This window comes from Polyodon spathula, chromosome 4 (genome assembly GCF_017654505.1).
Source record: "Polyodon spathula isolate WHYD16114869_AA chromosome 4, ASM1765450v1, whole genome shotgun sequence".
NCBI lineage: Eukaryota > Metazoa > Chordata > Actinopteri > Acipenseriformes > Polyodontidae > Polyodon > Polyodon spathula.
The window spans coordinates 55,611,946-55,633,038 of record NC_054537.1 but is presented as its reverse complement, the minus strand read 5'-3'; the positions used below and the strand labels follow the sequence as shown (position 1 = coordinate 55,633,038).

Below are 21,093 nucleotides of genomic sequence, written 5' to 3'. Positions count from 1 at the left end.
CCTTTCCACATGTTTATATGTACTTACTTTTTAATGGTTTTTACAATAAAATCTTCCTGTCCCACCGCTTTCTCGATTGGGTGAATGAGTCTTCAGTTAAAACTTACCCCGCCTCTACCCTGCAGGATCCATAGCGAGAAAGGGTGAATAACACCATATTAAAATGAGTGAAATATGCAGTGTAATTCACACATTCTCCAAATGGTGACACTCGCGTCTGTTTTAAAGTAAATGGTATCGCCCAGTCAGTCAACCTACATTAACAAAGTTAGATTCTGCAGGCTGTTGAATCGAGCATAGCTGATTTCAGCAAAAACGGATCGTAGCCTTTATAGTATAAATATACAGTTTGATTGTTGTTGTTATTATTGTCATTGTTATTATTAGTATTATTATTATTATTATGTAATTTTCTCAACACCTGTATCACAGGATTCCAACTACAAATGGTGTTATCCTATACCTAACGCTCACCATTAACTTAATCTCAGCCCGACTGGGTTTTGGTTTGGCTTCCATATTCTTGTGAAGGCCACGTGTTTGTCTGTCAATTTCTCAGTAAATAAAGCAAAGTAAAAATTAGGGACATGTTCATCTTGCTGCAATGCAGAAGAGAGAAATCAAAATGTATTGTTTTCAGCATTTCCTTGACTCTCGGAAGATGTGTGCTTATTGCTTTACTGGTTAGCTGAGTTTAAATTAATGTGTTTACATTTGTCACTCACACCTGCCACTTTTCTCTAAACCAGGGGTTCCCAAACTTTAAAAAAAAAAAAAAACTGAGGTTTTTGTTGTTCCAACAAAACATTCCAGTGTTATTTTAGACGATTGTGACCGAGCCAGTAATTAATAAAATGTTATATCCAACTTTAACATATCGATTACAGGTATGTAACAAAATTTATGAGTTTGATTAATAACTTTATTTAGTTACTATTGAAACATATATCAAAGTACTCAATATTTAAAATGTTAATAGCTCATTAGTCACAAAAACGTATTCATCACATCAATTCAATTTTTAAATGAATGTTATCAAGAACAAGTTAGTATGAAAACATTTCTACAAAAGAAAAAAAAAAAAATCCCAGCACCTCAAAACTGAGCCCACGATACAAATGCATTCAAATTTCTGCAACTACATTGTTTTGTTCTTTATACTTTGCAAAACGTATTCTTTGGTAGCAGATTCGACCTAATTTTATAAAATACTAAACACACTACCTGCCAGCAGAGCGATCACATGACCTTAACACTGCCCTATTGTCAGAGCTCTCGCTTTACATCCCGCCTACAGGCAGGCAATCTGTTTGCTCTGATTTGTGATTTCTGCTTTGATTGACAGTCTACCTATTAATAAAAAAATTAAAAATTTACATAGAATGTCATTGCTCCCGCGGCCCACCTTTGAGCTGCACACCACAGTTTGGAAATCCTTAATCTAAATTACTGTACGTGCCAAATAGTCTCCTCTCTGACTCGCAGCAGGCTGATAAACTATTTAAATGAACCCGTCACCGGATTAAACACAACACACAACTATGAACCAATCAGGAACGGGGACATTGCTGGCCTATGAGTTAACTAAAAACTGGCCGGCAAAGTTACGACTTACTCGCATCATTTAGCCAGATTGGTCTCGGTTGTGACCCACACTGAGTAAAGATCGTGTCGATTGGCTGGGTGGAGGGGAGTCTAGCAGAGAGGAGGAGACGGACTGAAGAAAACAAAGATGGCTGCATGGTGTCAGTGTCTTCACGCAGAGTCGCAGTAGAGATTGAAGCGTCAGAGCCGGTGTGATCTAGGTGAGCTCGGCAAGTGCTGGGTGGTGAGCGAGCTTCGGTCGAGTCGCTCGGAAGCCTGCTTCAGTGAGAGAGAAGACACGGCATACACTCGAAGGGTTGTTTTGCTTCCACCTGAACACAAATGCTAAACATTTTTTAAAAAAACATGTTGAAAAAAAATATAACTTTTATCTTGAAAACATAGTAGCATAAAATAAATTCACCCATTTTACTACCCCATCCCCTTTCAGCACTGTCACATACAGTGTATCATCATTGTTGTTGTTATTGTTATTATTATTACAAGAGAAACGAAGTTTACATTCTGTTAGTTAATTGTACGGTACATTGCTACTGACAGTGACATATAACGCAAACAAATCGGACAGACTGATCCCCGATGTCTTCTTTGGAGGAGCGCGGCGAAGTTGGAGTCCCGGTAGCCACGGCTCCGAGCTCCTCCTCGGCCGGGCTCGGTGGCGGGGCAGCGGGGGCTGGGCTGGAGGCTGGTCCCGGGGTGCAGGGTGGACAGGAGCAGGCCGATCAGGAGCCAGACCCAGACGCGCCACCCAAGAAGCGGGTGAGGCTACTGCAGGAGGGCGAGGCAGGCAAGCTGGAGGAGAGACTTTACGTGGTGCTGTGCTGCACTGTGTGTTTGGACTTGCCAAAGGCGTCTGTCTACCAGGTATGAGGCAAACACTACCGCATCTCTTACAATTAAATATTGTATTGTGTTTGTGTGGTGACTAGTCTGTTATCACTGCCTGACTCTGCACCTTGTGTTTAAACCTGTCGGGCAAAAGCTTAAGTCTTCTGCGTAAGAAACATGCGATGCGGCCTTATAAAGTAAATCAATAATACTACTACTAATTATATTACTAATGATAGTGTATTTGTATACTGCACCCCATAGTGTACGATAATGTACACAATTAATATGATAACGCTATGTAACATGCCAGTCTTTGCACTGTTTTTCTGGGTTTTCCCATGAGAATTCTGGTTAACCAGGTAAGGAATTTCAATAAACATATGCTTACAGTAATATTGAGTGTACTGCGTAGCATAATAAGGTAACCTTACAAAACATAACACACAACACTGCCTGTTTACATAGACTGACTGCAACGTGCGTGTGGACCTGCCCATGTCCTCCTTCTACCAGGTAAGATGAGATGATGTATATTATAATACAATTATATTGATTTAGTCTATATGTACACTCTCTGTTTGTCCCACTGCCCACCTCCTCGCATCTAGATAGGGCCTGGTAAGTAGATATTGCATTATTTTTACTATAAATTTTCCCTGTATCGCTTTCTGTTTTCACCTTCTAGACAGGCTCTGCACGATGAGCCTGGGCCTCCACAGAGGTATTGAAATTCAATCTAATGCCTAATCATTGTATAAATCTGCCTAATTCTCAGTGTACTTTGTAAGATGAATACAGTGCCATGTGCATCATACTATAGTTAAAATTAATTGTAAATGATATGTGCCTTGATATGCACCAAGCCAGCAGTGTAGATACTGTAAGCATCCTAATTCTATTGAATATATGCATTGGGTACCCCTAAATGCTTGTATAACCTTATTCCATTTGTTCAGTGTGAGGGGCAGTACAGCACTGAGTATACTTGTTTTGTGTGAGATGTGCCTAGACATGCACCTGCTATTAATGTCTGGAACTGTTGGTGACCTGTAACATCACAAACATTTCTTGCTGACTAGCTACCCTCTTGACTTATAAAAAAATCACCCAGCACACAGGTTTGAATTATTAGGCTATACATTTCATTATAGAAAATGGAAGTCCATTGACAGCAGCAATTTTACACTCAATTTTTAAAACGATGTTTGCAGACTGCTGAAGTAGCTCAATCCAGCTGGTTATTGATGGGATTTGTAACACACATATAGAAAGGAACAGGAGAAATTGTGCATCTAAACAGTACAGTGTCCATGTCAGATTGTACTAATTTGCTCTGCAATAGTCAGGCATCAGATGATACAGTGAAAAACCTTTCTGCAGGTATGAACACAGACAATGTTGTCTCTTTATCCTGCACACTTGCCCAAGCTAAACTAGTGTGTATGATGTGTCATTGCTCTGTACAGAACCACAATACCAAGCATCAGAGCCCTTTCGGCAGATACCGTTTTTGTTTCCATTTAATGCACTGCCTCAGGCTTAAGAGCAGATGACTTGCCAAAATATCAAATGTAATTAAAAAATAAATAAATAAATTATGTACATGTATTTGCACTAAATTTAAACGCTAGCCTATCACGGTTTAAGTTGCAATGCCAATATACTGTTAGCAGCCAGCAGATTAAAATAAACTGTTTTCTGACACAATTTATATCATTGTGTACAGTGTCAGTGGTATGTTATTGTAACCAGAAATACTAATTATAAACAAGATCCCTGTGGCCCTTTCAGTCTGTTTTTGTTGATTCCATCACAAGCTCTGCACAGAACTGTCATTTGCATCTAGTAAGGCTGATATTACTTTGGGTGTGTTTTTTCATAAACCTTTTATTTGGTTAAGCATCCTCATCCTGATGCACAACTAAAAGCACTTGCCAGCTACTTGTTTTTTAAGTAAATGTGATATGTTGTGGTATGAACACATGTCTCACCATATTTCATAAAAATGTTGTCTTATTATAATTCCTACAGAATACTCTGTCAGGATCATTTAATGAATCACAAAGTGTGTCATTTGTTTGACTTCCATCCATGATGTACTCTACAATGACTTAAGGAAAAATGTAAGCCAAGGCAGGTTTAATCTGTTCCAGGTTTTGCTCTGAGCCTAATTAGACACACCTGATTTTGTTACCTGTGCACAGTGGCTCATAAATCTTGCATTTAAATTTGGAACTATTCAATGGAAGTCTTAATCCCGTCCCTAGGGGGTTGCACTTTGAATGACATTAACATAGATCTTGTGACATTTCACTGCCTGTGACCCCTGACCCCCCCCCCCCCCTTTTCCTGTTGTTCACATGGCCAGATTTTCTTAACTACAAATTGCAAAAAAGTTTAGGGGGGAAAAAAAAACCTGTCACAATATGTTCTATTCAGAAAGGTATTTCTAATAATAAATATAAACATTAGGTTTGAGTTTAGTCTTTAACTGACAGAGGAGGAAGGCTAAGCTGCACTTTACCGCCCCCCTGCCCCCCCCCCCCCCCCCACCCAAAAGCAAATAGTTAGTCAGAGGCATTTGAGAATCGTTGATCACAACAGTCAATACCTAGATGTGTTTTTTTTGTGTGTATTGTTTCAATAGTTAAGCATCACTGTTGATGCAAGTAAATTGTTTACCATCCATTTGATATGCAGACTCTATGTAATGTATATTCTCAGTGTGTTGGAAACTTCTTGGACATTTCTGATTTTTGGATAATTGAGACCAACCTGTGTTGTATAATCTGATAACTTGGCATTTTTTTCAGAAGTGCCCAGCCATTTAAAGTGGAGATATGAAAAACACAAGCCATGTTTCAAGAAGCCATTGGGGCAGCCTTGCCCAGCACAAAGCCAATAGACACAACTATAAAAGCGGTGGGGGTCAAGGTTGCCCCAATTATTTCTACTAAATTGCCTTGTGTTTTTGATGCAAGTTCGATCCACTTTTATTGTGCCTATTTGCTTTGTGCTGGGCAAGGTTGCTCCAGTGGTTTCTTGAAACTTGTGTTTTTGATATCTCCATTTCAAATGGCTGGGCACTTTTCATAACTTGCCGTTTTTTCACATTTCCAATGTGTTCTTGTTTCAGATATCACTTCTTTTTTAACTTAAAGGATAATAACACACACACACATTATGGGAATAGAGAAATTGTTCAACCTATTTTGAGGTAATGTATTGCCGTTTGGACAGGGTAAATGTAAATAGTAGCCTAATCTGTTGAAAGGGTTAAGATGTGAATCTGTGTACCATAGCAGTTATGTAGTTGAAGTGAAAGTATGACTAGTTAGGGTTCAAATCCTGCCTTATATATACAAATAAAATGTGTGTGTTAAAGTGAAACCCGGTGGTCTGGCAAGTCTAGTTTTGCTCGGGCCAATCTAATTTCGCCAAGGTCTTTTTACTCCTTTTTTCGACACTCTCCCATGTCCAATCGGGCGAATCTAGGTTGGCCCAGAACTTGAAAAAGATGACTGAGCAAAACCCGTTTTTTCCACTGTTTTCACTACATTTCGGGACTAGCCCAGACGAGTCTATTTTCATCCAACGCGTCAAAATCGATACTGGGCAAGTCTGGTTCACCCGTGTCATTAATTTGGGCAAGTCTAGTTTTGTACTTCTGCAGTTCACCAGGGCTGGTTTTAATATCAGTTAAAACCACACACTTTATTAGCTCTCTCTCCCAAAAAGTCCAGTCAAAAAGTCTTGCTCCTCCATACTTGCAGGCAAACTCACTATACACACAGACACGAGATAGAAACAGTAACCCGCAGGCAAACTTGCCACACACACGAGAGAAAAATTATATTTTAATTGTTCGTGTTCAAATCTTCTTTTGTTTCATCTTCATTAAAAGATAGTTAAGATTTTAACAGGGTCAGTAATGCCCCTGTTACATTTCACATATTTATTTGTCGCTTGCATGTTTTATTTTTATAATTGTACACATCAACCAGTCACATCCATGCTCTGCAACCCCCGAAAACAACAACACACATTCTCTGCACTTATTCACTCACTCCCCCTTCCTATGCTAAGTAACGACATGGCCAGTTCACCTTAATACGTGTAACATAAGACAGACAAGACAAACTGAACAGACAATAAGTCCTGCAACAAAGCAATTGGCTGGGTCATAACAATATATTTTATTTTTGATTTGGAACTAAAAATAGGTAAAAGCATGATGACCTCAATGTACAAAAATCTTCACAAATATACAGTTGAACAAGAACTATTGTATTTTTTTTCATATAGTATTGAATGGTTTATATCTGATAGTAAATAAGACATAAATATCATGATAAAGAAAGAAAGAAGCGTGTAGTATTGATTTAGTTCCTTTTCATCGAGTGGGGACCACGAAGAGAGGAAACTGTACTTCCTTGCGCCAATATGGATCATAATGAGCAACAAATCCAGTGTTTTGCAGCGATCAAGATCAGACTCTCAGAATGATGGGATGACTCGAAAAATACTCCAAAAAAATATCCAAAATTCAGCCGGCTGACTTTCAAAATACTGCTTGTTTTCTCAATTAATCGTGTTGCACTGACAATAACACAGCACACTTGCAGACTGAAGGTTGTAGTTTCAAATCCCAGGCGTGCTACACCGTTTTTTATATTTATTATATTAAAAAATATATTTTTTGCAGGCAAATGTTCCATTTTAAAACAGAAATAAATCATTTAATATAAATGAGATAGATGTCACAATAAGTGCGTTCCCTGGCATATTTCCATGTTGACAAAAAAAGTTAATTGTCATTAAAATCGGGTGTCCTGTAATATACAAAGAGCCTGGGGTCTGCAAAAAAAAATGAAGAAGATTCTGATTTTTACCTTTGGCGACTTTTTTTTTCTTACTGTATGACAGTGTGACAGGGTGGACGTGTGTGGTGATGTCAGGCCAGATGCAGGAAGCAAAACGCAGCACGGTACTGCAGGGCAAAAGATGCTGCGTACCATTTATTTAAATACAAAAATAAATAAAATAATTGAACAAAAACACTGCTCACAGAGCGAAAATAAAGGTTTTAAATAAAAATAAAATTGTCACTAAACCTAAGGTCAGGCTGGGACAGCGCCTTGACTGTTCCTTAGTTTCTGTTTTGTTTTTACTCGCCTCGTCCACTCTTGTTCCTCCTCAGAACACTCCACCCGGAACATGGAGAGCTGCAGGTACTTTATACGGTGGCCAAGGGGTTTAACTAGCTAGTAATTATTCTGTTACCCCTTGGCCACAATCTGCACTAGTTTTATTAATTAATCCTGACAGAGGACGGGCTGCCAATCTTGTCTCTGCCAGAACACTAAATAAAAACAAAACAATAACAAAACAAACGCAGCTACGCCGTCATATTTACAATAAATAAATCATAATAAACAAATACAAAATAACACAGGCGGAGGGGGAGACCCCGTTCTAAAAATAAACAAACAATACGATTAAACAGCAGGGCTTTCCTACCGCCCTGCTTCAGACAGGTATTGACTTTTTTTTTTTTTTTACATTTCACCTAAGTGTTGGGAACTACACATTAAAAGTGAAATGGTGCTTTTGGCTAATTTACTTTTTGTTGCGCCAATACCCTGAAAATTCGTAAAATATCCTTGCTCTATAGAGAGTCTCTGTCAGTTCTCGCTGATAACTTGGCGCGAGGAACTACTGTTCCTTTCAATTCTGCAGCCCAAATTTGATGTGGTTTCGAACAAGAAAAATTAAGCATTTTGTGGAAGTAATTATGCAAAGCATTCTTCGCCTAGTCAAGGCCTCAAATTGCAGATTTGAATATCAGGCTCATTTTGTTTTGTATTTTTTATATCCTAAGGGAACAGTCACAAAAATCCTCTAGAATTTGACGTTGGAGCAGCCACTGTGAGTCGTATTTGATAAATGACAAGTTGAGTATAAAATATTGCAACCACAGTGACCCTGACTGAGTGCTGCCCTCTTCTTGTCAGCTACTGCTAACATTCTATTGGTTGGCCCTTTGTTGTATGTACCTGTATCTTCACCGCGCAGATACCGGGAAAAATTACTTACTGTGTTGGTAGTCTGATTACTGCAGACCAAGGTTAATTTGTGCTAGATCCCAGATACAGTACCTATTTATCTGACTGGCAAGAATCATACAGTTTTCAACTGTATGACAAAAGTGTTCTGTAACTATATTTTAGGATGCAACATCTATGAGTAAAACAAATTTGTCTTTTTGTTGTTTTTTGTTTTTCCTAGCCCAAATGGCAAATCAACAAAACCTAGTGCTTGTCGCGCCTGTTCATTGGATTAGTTGGCCTGCCACTGGTATTATTCAAAGCTAAGTTAAAACATGGCTAGGAAAGGTCGGGTACACCTACCAACACCTATAACATACAAAACCAACAATCAGATGAGAGCTAGAAGCATATGTGGAAGCTATTGCAAAACAGGGTCAGTACATCAGGTCTAGAAACAAAAATACTATCCCTTTTCCTTAATTATAAGATCCGGTAACTTTTTGTTTACAGATTAACCTGCAGGTACATATACAGTTGACTAAAATTCAAAAAAGTTGTTTGTGTTATTTTGTTATACCATGTAGTTACAATGTTTTAGTAAATATATTGACAATATAGTTTCACGTTTTAGTGGTAGCTTCCAAAAAAGGGGGGAGACAAATATTGATCAGGCTTCTACAGTATTTATGTATGTTATGTGTATAATGATGTACATAAGATATTGATTAATATGCCTTTTGAGATTTCAGGGGTTTGGGGAAGAATATGTATAGATATAAACAATACCGGTTGATAATAGTCAGCACTCGCATATCCGACCCTGTCAAATTTGGACTTCAGTGACAGCTAAACACGTGTGACACATATCTGATTATTTCATTTAGGCCCATTCCAACCATTGTCCGTTTTTCAAGGAACACAAAGATACAATGTCAAAAATACACAGCTGAAAGGACTGTTTTAAAAATAAGTAGGCTTCCATTTAGATGTACTGTAGTTGGTTTTGTTGGTACAGTGGGCTGTAATACAGTACATTCTTTAAAATCAGGTACATATTGTGGCAATGTGTAAAATTCCCCATTAACGACCCAACAAAATTAATTCAAAATGTTACACATGCACAGAACTGCGTAAAACTTAGAAGGCAATGCAACTTACAAAAGAACAAAGTTTCTAGAATTAAAACAGTATCCAAAAGTCAGTATTCAAAATTGCAGAATATAGTGCCCGATAAGGCACTAATATCACAGTTCACTTGCAAATGAAAATGCACAAAAACAACTAAAGATTAAAAAAAAAATAATACATTACAATAACTAAAACTGTTTAATGATTAACTCTTTTACATTATCGTAGCTTGTCTCGTTCGCTTTGTTTTTGCTGCATTTTTGTCAGATGAAATTGGAGGAAGCACTGTGTAACTGCACAATAAAAACACTGATTTGGCATGTGAGAAAAATGTGGGCTGTGACGGATAATAAAATTGTAACATTGAAGAGATGGGCTTTGTATCAGAAAACTGGTTACAGTCGGAAATTGCTTGTAACTGGTAAGTGCAATACATACATAATGGAAATGTATTTGTTTCTTATTTCAAGGATGGTAAAACGCAACTGACATGTATCTGAGTGTCATTGAGTCTGTGCTGACTGTATACTGCTTGTAATTTACAGATTTGATTTAAAAAATAAAATATAAAAAAAAAAAAATCTCAAAACCATACATCTCATTTTTTTTTAAGTTTCCACTTTGAAAGAGACCCTTTGTGTGTGATTGTTTTCATGTTATAATTGAGTCCAGTTTGGGTTATTTTGGTGTGCACTTATAGTAGTCTTTCAGCTTACCGATGAAAACAAATATAATAATAACAACGTTTTGGTGCTGCAGTTACTTAGGAAATTCTAATGTACTAAGTACATTGTTCAGTTGATGGTCAACAGAATTAGGAAATGATCGTTCATATTGCTTAAAACATAAACATTTATTAGTCCCCATGGAAACGAGTGAATGGTATCAAAAAACAGTTTGCGAAAAAGAAATCCTGAAAAGTCAGAGGGTACATACTGGAAGGTATACCCAATATTTCACAATATCTCAGAATTAACAAAAAAAAAAAACTGTAACATTGCTTATTGGTGCTTTCCTTTCACAGCAGTACTACAACTTTATCATATCATTTTGGTTAAAAATGTGAGAGGCTGTGTGGTCCAGTGGTTAAAGAAACAGGCTTATAACCAGGAGGTTCCCAGGTCAAATCCCAGCCACCGACTCATTGTGTGACCCTAAGAAAGTCACTTAACCTCCTTGTGCTCCATCTCTCTGGTGATAATAATAAGAAAGATTATTATTATTATTATTATAATAGAAGCACACACATTTTGGCATGTGAGACAGCACTTTACACTTTTTAACCCAGCAACATTGATTTAAAGTAAAACCTTCCATTTTTAGTTGTCCCTCCCCTTCCAATGAAGCATTCGAATTAAAAAGAGCCAGATGTGATCCCTCCCAACCCATGAAACACCACAAGCAGCAATTAAAAACTAAGATTATATTTTAAATGACTAACATTGGCTAATTTACACCTTAAAAAAAAATCTGAAATACGCACTAAATTTAAATTGAATGCGTAAAAATATGCGTAGCAATTTTGCTGCATAGCTTGTCTGCCTCCCCTAAAACTTCCACTGACAACTACATCTCCCAGAATGCAATGACTTCAGTTACTAGGAAACTACACAAGAAAAAACAACCCAACAGCAAACTGTTTTATAACTTAATGCATTTCCTTATTTATCTCTATGGCTTAATATTGAAGTTTTAACATGTTCACTGTTCAAGAATTTAATGTTAAAGTATATGTATAGTAATTAATTTGCAGTGTGTGATGCCTCAAAAAAATTAATGTGCTGAGCCAATAAAGAATCTTGTAGAACACACTTGTGGTACGGGTAGTTCAAAGTAACATTGCAATTAAAATGGAAGGCTTTTTTTTTTTTTAATGCCTACTCCATTCCATTACCATTAAAGATTGTACAGTGTTTATCGAGATTACCCACGACTTCAAGGTCATTTTGCATTTTACCCCCTGAAAATACACTCCCAGACCCAAAGCCTTATCAGGAGCACTGCATGTAAGCATATATTTTCAAACTGTCAATTTACATGTAAGTAAATATATGAATATTAAACATTATGAAACATTTGCAGTAAATATTATAAGGTACAGGTAATTAACTAAAATAAAAAATGTAATCCTTAAAACAGTTTGTGTTACAGTTGTATTACAGTAAGCACTCGCATATCCATTACCCAGATACTGTTTTAATTCTGGAAACTACTGTTTTTTTTAAATCTTTTGCTAAATTGCATTGCCTTTTATGTTGTACACAGTTTAGTGCATGGGTAACGTTTTGATTTAATTTTGCTGTTGCGTCGTTAATGAGGAATTTTACATATTGCCACAATGCCTACCGGATTTAAAAGTTTGTACTATATTACACTCCACATGTCCACAGTCATCTCTTTGGGCAAGTGACATTTTCAGAATCCTGTCATTCTGAATTAAAATACTTCTGTTAAATATAGTACTGTACCAATAAAACCAACTATAGTACATGTAAATGGAAGCCTACTTATTTTAAAACAGTCCTTTCAGCTATATATTTTTTACATTCTGTCTTTTTTGTGTTCCCTGATTTTTAAGCTGCTGTAGCTTTAAGAGAGTGGTGTTATGTGCTGTAGTGCTTGCAGGGTCAGTGGAGGAGTTATGGGTGAGTCCTGGTTGTAGTACAAGCGTGTAATCAGTGCGCTGCTGTGGCAGCTTCAAACTTGCAAGAATATAAGTACACATTCCTGTTTGTATAATCAGAAAATGAATAATCAAGTTACTGTATATCTGGGATATTACCACAATAAATGTTACATGGGTTGGTTTATAAACCTCTGTCTGGAAGTGGTATTCTTTCACCAAGCGGCCTGCTACAATAGCATTGGATTACTTGTAATTGTATCTCGGTATAATTTCACAGCACTAACCAGGTGTGATTTAGTAGATTGGATGATGAATTGATCAATAGAAAATGTCAAGATTACATAACCAAGTGCAGCATTCTAGAGCAGCGCCTCCCAGTTTACACAAACAGATTGAAACTGTCAGCCAAACAAAAACAGCGTGAGAAAGAATGTAAGAAACAGAATATATAAAATAGTATGGGTCAGAATATATTACCACACAAAAATGTCTATCATTAATTTTAACCTGGTAACGGACTTGTGGCTATACCACTCGTAACACAGCTCAAAACCAACTTGAGACATATCATTGTGGTAATATATTCTGACCCAGTTAAAAAAAAAAATAAATAATGAAAAACTAAAAACCACAAAAAGTGATTTCTGTAATTTCTAATTGTTCTATACATTAAAGTAGAGATTCAACTTTATAATAAAACAACAAAATATTACATAACACACATAAAATGAAAAACAATATGCAAAAACTAATTTCATACTTTGACAATTTCTGCAAAATCTGGAAGAATCATTTGATCAACCAGGCAGAATCTTCATTTTACTGCAAAAGATTTAACACAAGAATTGAGAGAACATGGTCAAGAAATTCACGAGCAAACAATTCAAGGGTACCTTAACAAGATGACTGTCCACAGGAGAAAACCTTTGTTAAAAACAATACATAAATGAAAGTGCTTGGAGTTTTCCATTGAAGCCTGAAGATTTCTCAACCAAATGTTATGGTCAGATGAATCCAAAAACCTTTTTCACCAAGAAAGCAACAATATGTTTGGAGGAAGAGAGAATAATTTAAAGAAAAGTTAATCATGTCCAGTGTTAAGCATGGTGGAAGTTGTGTGATGGTATGGGCTTGTTTTTCTTTCTTAGGCACTGGTGACCTTTGTATTGTAGTAGGATCAATGAATGTTGCAGAAAATCAAGAAATTTTACACTCTCATTTGTTACCCAGTGCTTAAAATCAATTATTGTAAGGTGACATTGGTTTTATGTTGGGAAATATTTTTAAGAAAAATAAAAAACTGAAATGTCTTGCTTGCATAAATATTCAACCCCCACACATTAATATTTGGTAGAGTCACCTTTCGCTGCAATAACAGCTTTAAGTCTTTTGGGGTAAGTATGTACCAGCTTTGCACACATTGTCGGAGTGATTTCGGCCCATTCTTGGCAGATTTGTTCCAGGTTGTTCAGGTTGGTTGGACGACGCTTGTGGACCGCAATTTTCAAATAGTGCCACAGATTCTCAATGGGATTGAGATCAGGACTTTGACTGGGCCACTGTAGGACATTCACTTTTTTGTTCTTGAGCCACTCCAGTGTTGCTTTGGCCTTGTGCTTGGGATCATTGTCCTGCTGAAAGGTGAGTTTCCTCCAAAGCTTCAGTTTTTTAGCAGACTGAAGCAGATTCTCTTGCAGTATTTTCCTGTATTTTGCTCCATCCATTCTTCCTTCAATTGTAACAAGATGCCCAGTCCCTGCTGATGAGAAGCATCCCCACAGCATGATGCTGCCACCACCATACTTCACTGTACGGATGGTGTGTCTTGAGGCATGGGCAGTGTTAGGTTTGCGCCACACATAGCGCTTTGAGTTTTGGCCAAAAAGCTCTATCTTGGTCTCATCTGACCACAAAACCTTTTCCCACATCGCAGCTGGGTCACTCTCATGCTTTCTGGCAAACTCCAGATGTGCTTTCAGATGGTACTTTTTGAGTAACAGCTTCTTTCTTGCCACCCTCCCATACAGGCCAGTGTTATGCAGAGCTCTTGATATGGTTGACTGGTGCACCACTCCCAGCCACTGAACTCTGTAGCTCCTTCAAAGTGATTGTTGGCCTCTCTGTGGCTTCTCTCACAAGTCTCCTTCTTGTTTGAGCACTGAGGTTTGAGGGACGGCTTTTTCTTAGCAATGCCTGGGTGGTGTGATGCAGCTTCCACTTCCTGATTATTGATCCAACTGTGCTCACTGGGATATCCAAACACTTGGATATTATTTTGTACTCTTTCTCTAATATATGCATTTGTATTATTTTATCTCTAACTTCTGTAGAATGCTCTTTGGTCTTCATTTTCCTTCAGATTCACAGCCTTACCAATGATCCTTCAACAGTGGGGTTTTTATCCAGAAAATGTGACAGCAACTTTAATGGTTCACAGGTGGAGGCCAATGGTAAGGTAATTGTGTCCTCGTTAGGGCAATTTCTTTCATCGTTGCAAACTGGGAACTTTCACAGCACAGGGGTTGAATACTTATGCAAGCAAGATATTTCAGTTTTTTTATTTTTCTTAAAAATATTTCCCAACATAAAACCAATGTCACCTTACAATAATTGATTCTGAGTTTCAGTGTTTAAAAATAAAATATCAAACAGAACAAAATTTCAATGTACCATTTGTAATTCAGTACTATGAGAGAATTGGTCAGGGGTCTGAATACTTTTGCAAGCCACTGTGTGTGTGTGTGTGTGTGTGTGTGTGTGTGTATATATATATATATATATATATATATATATATATATATATATATATAGTGAAAGATTGTGCAACTCTCACGGTTCGTTGCCCCTTTAAGACAGACCCAGGACACAGAAATGGATTTTTAACAGCGCTTGCGCACACTTATAATAAACACAAATCAAATAACCAAAAACAGAAACAAAACCTAACTCCGTTTTGGAGCTCTTACTGTACACCAGCAGGTCCCTGACTAACACACAGGATGGCTAAGCCGTTTACCTGTCACAAACAAAACACACAACGAAAGGTTTTCACACAATACCTTTTTTCTTTGAAACGACTGATCACACACACAGTTGGGCTCTTCACTCAGCAGCCCTGAACAGGCTGGCTGTATCCTTTAAATACCCTGCACCTGGCCCTATTTTGCAATTACCACCAGGTGCAGGGGATTAACTAAATCATTAAACAATAAAACCATTAGCCCATTCACCAAATGTGCATTCTCACATGTTTTTAGCAGGGAGGATTTTTAACCCCCTCCCTGCTATCTTTATATATATATAGTGCCTATAGAAAGTCTACACCCCCTTTTAAAAATTTCACCTTTTGTTGCCTTATAGCCTGGAATTAAAAATGGTTTTGTTTTTTTCCTTTATCTACACATAAAAATAAAAACTGAAATAGCTTGTTTGGATAAGTGTCCACCCACCTTGTAATAGCAATCCTAAATTAGCTCAGGTGTAACTAATCCCCTTCAAAATCACACACCAAGTTAAGTGACTTCCACCTGTGTTAAATTGTAGTGATTCACGTGATTTCAGGATAAATTCAGCAGTTCCTGTAGGTTCCCTCTGCTGGGTAGTGCATTTCAAAGCAAAGACTCAACCATGAGCACCAAGGTTCTTTCAGAAGAACTCCAGGACAAAGTTGTTGAAAGGCACAGATCAGGGGATGGGTATAAAAAAATATCAAAGGCCTTGAATATCTCTTGGATCACTGTTATGACGATTATTAAGGAGTGGAAAATGTATGGCACCACCAAGACCCTGTCTAGGTCAGGCCATCCCTCCAAACTGGATGACCAAGCAAGAAGGAGACTGATCAGAAAGGCTGCCAAGAGGCCAATGGCAACTTTGCAAGAGCTACAGGCTTTTATGGACTGGTCAAAGTGTGTATGTGACAACAATATCCCCAGTATTCCACAAATCTGGCCTGTATGATAGGGTGGCAAGAAGGAAGCCATTACTCAGGAAAGCTCACTTGAATCCCATTTGGAGTATGCAAAAAAAAAACTCAGAAGATTCTGTAGCCATGTGGCAAAAAGTTTTGTGCTCTGACAAAACTAAAATGGAACTTTTTGGCCTAAATGCAAAGCGTTATGTTTGGCGCAAACCCAACACAGCGCATCACCCAAAGAACACCATCCCTACTGTGAAGCATGGTGGTGGCAGCATCATGTTATGGGGATGTTCCAAACCGGCAGGGACTGGGGTACCTGTCATGATAGAAAGGAAAATGAATGGAGCAAAGTACAGAGAAGTCCTTGAGGAAAACCTGCTGCCCTCTGCAAGAAAGCTGAAACTGGGACAGAAGTTCACCTTTCAGCATGACAACGACCCAAAGCACACAGCCAAAGCTACACTGGAGTGGCTAAGGAACAAAAAGGTAAATGTCCTTGAGTGGCCCAGTCAGAGCCCTGACCTAAATCCAAACGAAAATTTGTGGCATGACTTGAAGATTGCTGTCCATCAACGCTCCCCAAGGAACTTGACAGAGCTTGAACAGTCTTGTAAAGATGATTTGTCAAATATTGCCAAATCTAGGTGTGCAAAGTTGGTAGAGAGCTATCCCGACAGACTCACAGCTGTAATTGCTGCCAAAGGTGCTTTCACCAAGTATTAACTCGGGGGTGGAGACTTAACCAATTATGATTTCAGTTTTGTATTTTTAACATATAATTGTTTTTTCTCAATAAAAACTTTTTTCCCCTTAACAGTGTGGAGTATGGTGTGTAGATAAGTGGAAATATATATGTGTGTGTGTGTGTGTGTATATATATAAATATATAATTTTTTTTTTTTTTTTTTTTTTTTTTTTTTTTACATTCGAGGTCGGACACTGTGTCCATCTTTTAGGTCTTGGCCCATGGGTATATATTAAAAAGAGAGCATGATACGTATTTAAATAATATAGAGTAAACATACATTTAGTCCCTTCAGATCTGTAGACTTGTGTAACCTTTTTTAATACTGGAAACATCGACGTCAATAATAATAATAATAATAACAAATACCTTCATTGCTCATTTCTTGTAAAGACGCCTGCATATCTGAATTTTGTTCATCGCGGTTTTCTTTTGAAACCTCTCCAATCACATGAAAATAATTTGTCATTTTCCGCATCTTGCTTTGACAAGTTTTCAAACTGTTTGGAAACGAGTAGCCATCACTCTGATTAATCAGTGAAATTGGCGGGGTATGGAATTTGTAGTTTTTAATGTGTGATTTTAACAGTGGGCAGTGGACACCAATAAACTACAATCCCAGAGTACATTACAATTGAGCAATGATAGTTTAGATCTGTGTTTTTTGCTATACTGTCAGCTAAAAAAAAAATCATGTTTTATTTTTTATAGTCAGCCTTTAGGAATTTCTAGTGGCACATGTGAGCCTAAATTAAAATTTGCATTCGCACAAGCACTTTTTTTGTTGTATATGCGACCATATTAGTTGCATTGTAGAGCCCTTTTGTGTCTTGTTTCCTATTTATTTCTTGAGAATAGTCGCCGCAATTATTATTATTGAGGTGTACTTGCAGCTCGCTGTGTGTTATTGTTTTCTGTAAAACATTGATATCCTGTCAGTTAAGAAAAGGCTTGATGCTTGTTTTAACGTTGTCTTTATGACGCCAACCAGAGACTTGCGCTTACAACTGTATTGCCATATTTTCTACATTTTCTTTAAATTCTTAGATTAATAAATGAAGACCCGGGTAGCGTCTGGTAATTTAAAACCCAGGTTTTCAGGTACCTGTGGAGAACTCTCTAGCTCTTTCTCTTTCTCTCTATCTCAAATCTATTGTTAGTTTGCATTAAACAGTTTGTCTGACTGAGTAGGTTGGATGTTAAAACAATACTGAGGGGTAAGTAAGATGACAATCCTATGTAGCACCTGCCCTGCCTGCCTGAGTTACAGCAATCATAATGACATGCAGCAATCCTTTAACAAGTAAGCATGAGCTTCCTACAATAGGTACCTATTGGAATATTTTGCCAATAACGTAGGTTGTAACACAGACATAAAATAAACAGTATTTGTATTGGATTTGTTGATTCTAGATATTATGCTACATATGGTATCCATCCAGCTCATTTTTTTTTTCCTGCTGTAACACAAAGTATATAAATAAATGTACATTGATCCTCTACAAAAAAATAAGTCAATACAAATACATTTAAGTGAATGTGTTGAGCATGTCTTTTAGCTAACCTGTGTGTTTTCATGTCTTTGTAGTGTACGAATGGGCACCTGATGTGTGCAGGCTGCTTCATTCACCTGCTGGCTGATGCACGTCTGAAGGAGGAACAGGCCACCTGCCCCAACTGCCGCTGTGAGATTAGCAAGAGCCTGTGCTGCCGCAACCTGGCAGTGGAGAAAGCTGTGAGCGAGCTGCCCTGTCAGTGCAGCTTCTGTCTCAAACTGTTCCCCCGCAGCGTCTTGGAAAGGCACCAGAAAGAGGAGTGCCAGGACAGGTACAATCAAATTGTAATGTGGGGAGGGGATTGTGTGTTAAACTGAAGTGTTACTGTTACTCAGTGGCCAGGGAGCTGGGGTGGCTTTGCTGTTATACAGAGCCTTGCTTTTGCAATCACATGCTCTCTACACTCTTCTGTTTGCAGAGTGACAGTGTGCAAGTACAAGCGGATTGGCTGTCCCTGGAAGGGCCCCTTTCATGAGCTGACAGTCCACGAGGCAGAGTGCTGCCATCCAACCAAGACTGGCAATGAGCTGATGGGCATCCTGGATGTGATGGACCAGTCCCACCGGAAAGAGATGCAGCTGTACAATGGCATCTTCAGTCTTCTCTGCTTTGAGAAGATTGGCTTCACAGGTGTTTGTGTGATGGAGAAAAACGTAGGACTAGGGACAGGGAGAGAGGATGTGAGGAGGAGAGATGCTGCCTGCTCCTGTACTTTAAGTCAGTCCTTATAATTTCTTCTCTTTCTCCACAGAGGTGCAGTTCCGGCCCTATCGTACCGAAGACTTCATCACACGCTTGTACTACGAGACTCCGCGCTTTACAGTGCTGAACCAGACCTGGGTCCTGAAGGCTCGCGTGAACGACTCAGAGCGAAACCCCAACCTGTCCTGTAAGCGCACCCTGTCCTTCCAGCTGATACTCAAGAGTAAGGTTAACTCAGCAATGGAGTGCTCTTACCTGCTGCTCAAGGGGCCCTACGATGATGTCAAGATCAAGCCAGTGATCTACCACTATGTCTTCAGCAATGATGCCAACGAGACTGACTACATGCCCCTGCCCATCATCGACTCTATCGAATGCAACAAACTGCTGGCCGCCAAGAACATCAACCTGAGGCTCTTCATTTTCCAGATTCAGAAATAGACAAAGCATGGAGTCTTAGAAAGCACCATTGAACCATAGTTACCTCTAAAGACGCAAGCAGCAGATAAACCATGCCAGTGGGGGTTAGGGAAGGAGAGATGGTGATAGAAGACAAACATACCAACCACAGTCATTCAAATCTCAAAACCATCAGCACGTGTACACAGATGTGCACCACCCAGAAAAACATTTGGTCCACTTTATTATTCAATTTCATTGTAAACACAATACTAAATTTGACTGGTATACAAACATTTGTATAACATTAAGTTTTATGAAAATTCTTGTGATATACTCACTTGAATAACATACTAAGGTACAATATTATTGTATTATCTATACCAATCACCTAGCCTAATATGTTTGTTTTTTTTTGGCTAGTTCTCCTCTCTCTGAGCAATGGTACTTAGTGAAAGGCTAGTAAGAGACACTGCTGCCTGTGGTATTCTCACTCTTGTTTATTTACAGATCAGCATAGTGTATACAATCACTTTTGATCTGTATTCACATTACACTAGAAAAGTCGGGAGCATTCATTCAATTGGGTTATAACATAATCTTAAACATCTTTGACCTCAGCTTAATTAAACTGTGGAGTTATGTTGAGCCCTGTACACAGCTCTCTGATAACCCTCCTGGCACAGTAGGGGGCAGTGCCTATACGTGGGAACAGTAGGACAGGAGTTGCATTGAGCCTTTTTTAATTTACATAGCATACTCCTTCAGCAAGCCATTTGAAGTGCATTTCAGTATTTTAACAGTAGGCAGTTTGTACAATTAAGGACAACAGAACAGTAAAAGGCTGCAAAGGTATTATGCCCCAGATGCCCATGGCTTTGCAATTTCACATTCTGTACCATAGGGTGTCCCCTTAGTAGATAACAATGTTTAGGAGCAAGTCCAAGCATGTCCTTGCAGAGAAGCTTCCTCTCTCTCAATAGAATTCCTGTGGAAGTGCACAGCAGATTGAGCCTTCCAGGTTGAGTTTAAATAAAACAGACTGTAGGTCACAATGTGCTGCTATCTCACTTCATATTGCCGACTGCTACACTTTTGCAAGCCAGTCTTAAAAGCTTACTTATTACCATGTTTTAGTATTGGGATGTAGAAATATGAATGTATCCAGAGGAAAAATAAAATGTGTTTAATTGGGCTCAAAGCTGAGTAATACAATTCTTCTTTCCATTTGTTTTGCCAGTACCCCGATCTGCTTTACACCTAGGTGCTGCCATTGTGAGTAGTTTTTACACCTAGGTGCTGCCAAGTGAGTAGTTTTTTGAGATTTACGATTATACTGTAAATACAGTATAATCGTAAATACAGTATAATCGAAAAACTACTCACTTCTAAATCTTGTGTAGTCATTTTTGTATTACTTTAGTATAAACCTAAATACTTTAGTGTTAATTAGGATTCATATGTTTTTATACTTTATGTGAACGAAAAGACACACATTTGTCCGTTTTCCCATTGGAAATAGGTAAATTTCA

The 21,093-nt window shown here is 38.2% G+C and overlaps 1 protein-coding gene across 3 annotated transcripts; it reads left to right on the top strand.

The window, feature by feature from the left end:
• The first annotated feature begins 1,722 nt into the window (after positions 1-1,722).
• Positions 1,723-20,756, top strand: LOC121314652 (cysteine and histidine-rich protein 1-like). Of its 3 annotated transcripts, XM_041248111.1 has the most exons (6): positions 1,723-1,805; positions 2,146-2,469; positions 2,902-2,949; positions 18,493-18,731; positions 18,879-19,090; positions 19,212-20,756. In XM_041248111.1, the coding sequence occupies exons 2-6, from the start codon at positions 2,185-2,187 to the stop codon at positions 19,601-19,603; spliced, it is 1,176 nt and encodes a 391-aa protein (XP_041104045.1). In that variant the 5' UTR covers positions 1,723-1,805; positions 2,146-2,184; the 3' UTR covers positions 19,604-20,756. The 3 variants fall into 3 exon arrangements, with proteins under 3 accessions (XP_041104045.1, XP_041104044.1, XP_041104046.1); XM_041248110.1 differs by having other exon boundaries at positions 1,736-2,469; XM_041248112.1 differs by lacking the exon at positions 2,902-2,949 and having other exon boundaries at positions 1,737-2,469.
• Positions 20,757-21,093: the final 337 nt, after the last annotated feature.

Coding starts and splice junctions, on each gene's coding strand:
- LOC121314652 (XM_041248111.1), top strand. CDS start 2,185: ATGTCTTCTTTGGAGGAGCGCGGCGAAGTTGGAGTCCCGGTAGCCACG. Junction 18,732..18,878: donor AAAGAGGAGTGCCAGGACAG/GTACAATCAAAT, acceptor TTCTGTTTGCAG/AGTGACAGTGTGCAAGTACA. Junction 19,091..19,211: donor TGAGAAGATTGGCTTCACAG/GTGTTTGTGTGA, acceptor CTTTCTCCACAG/AGGTGCAGTTCCGGCCCTAT.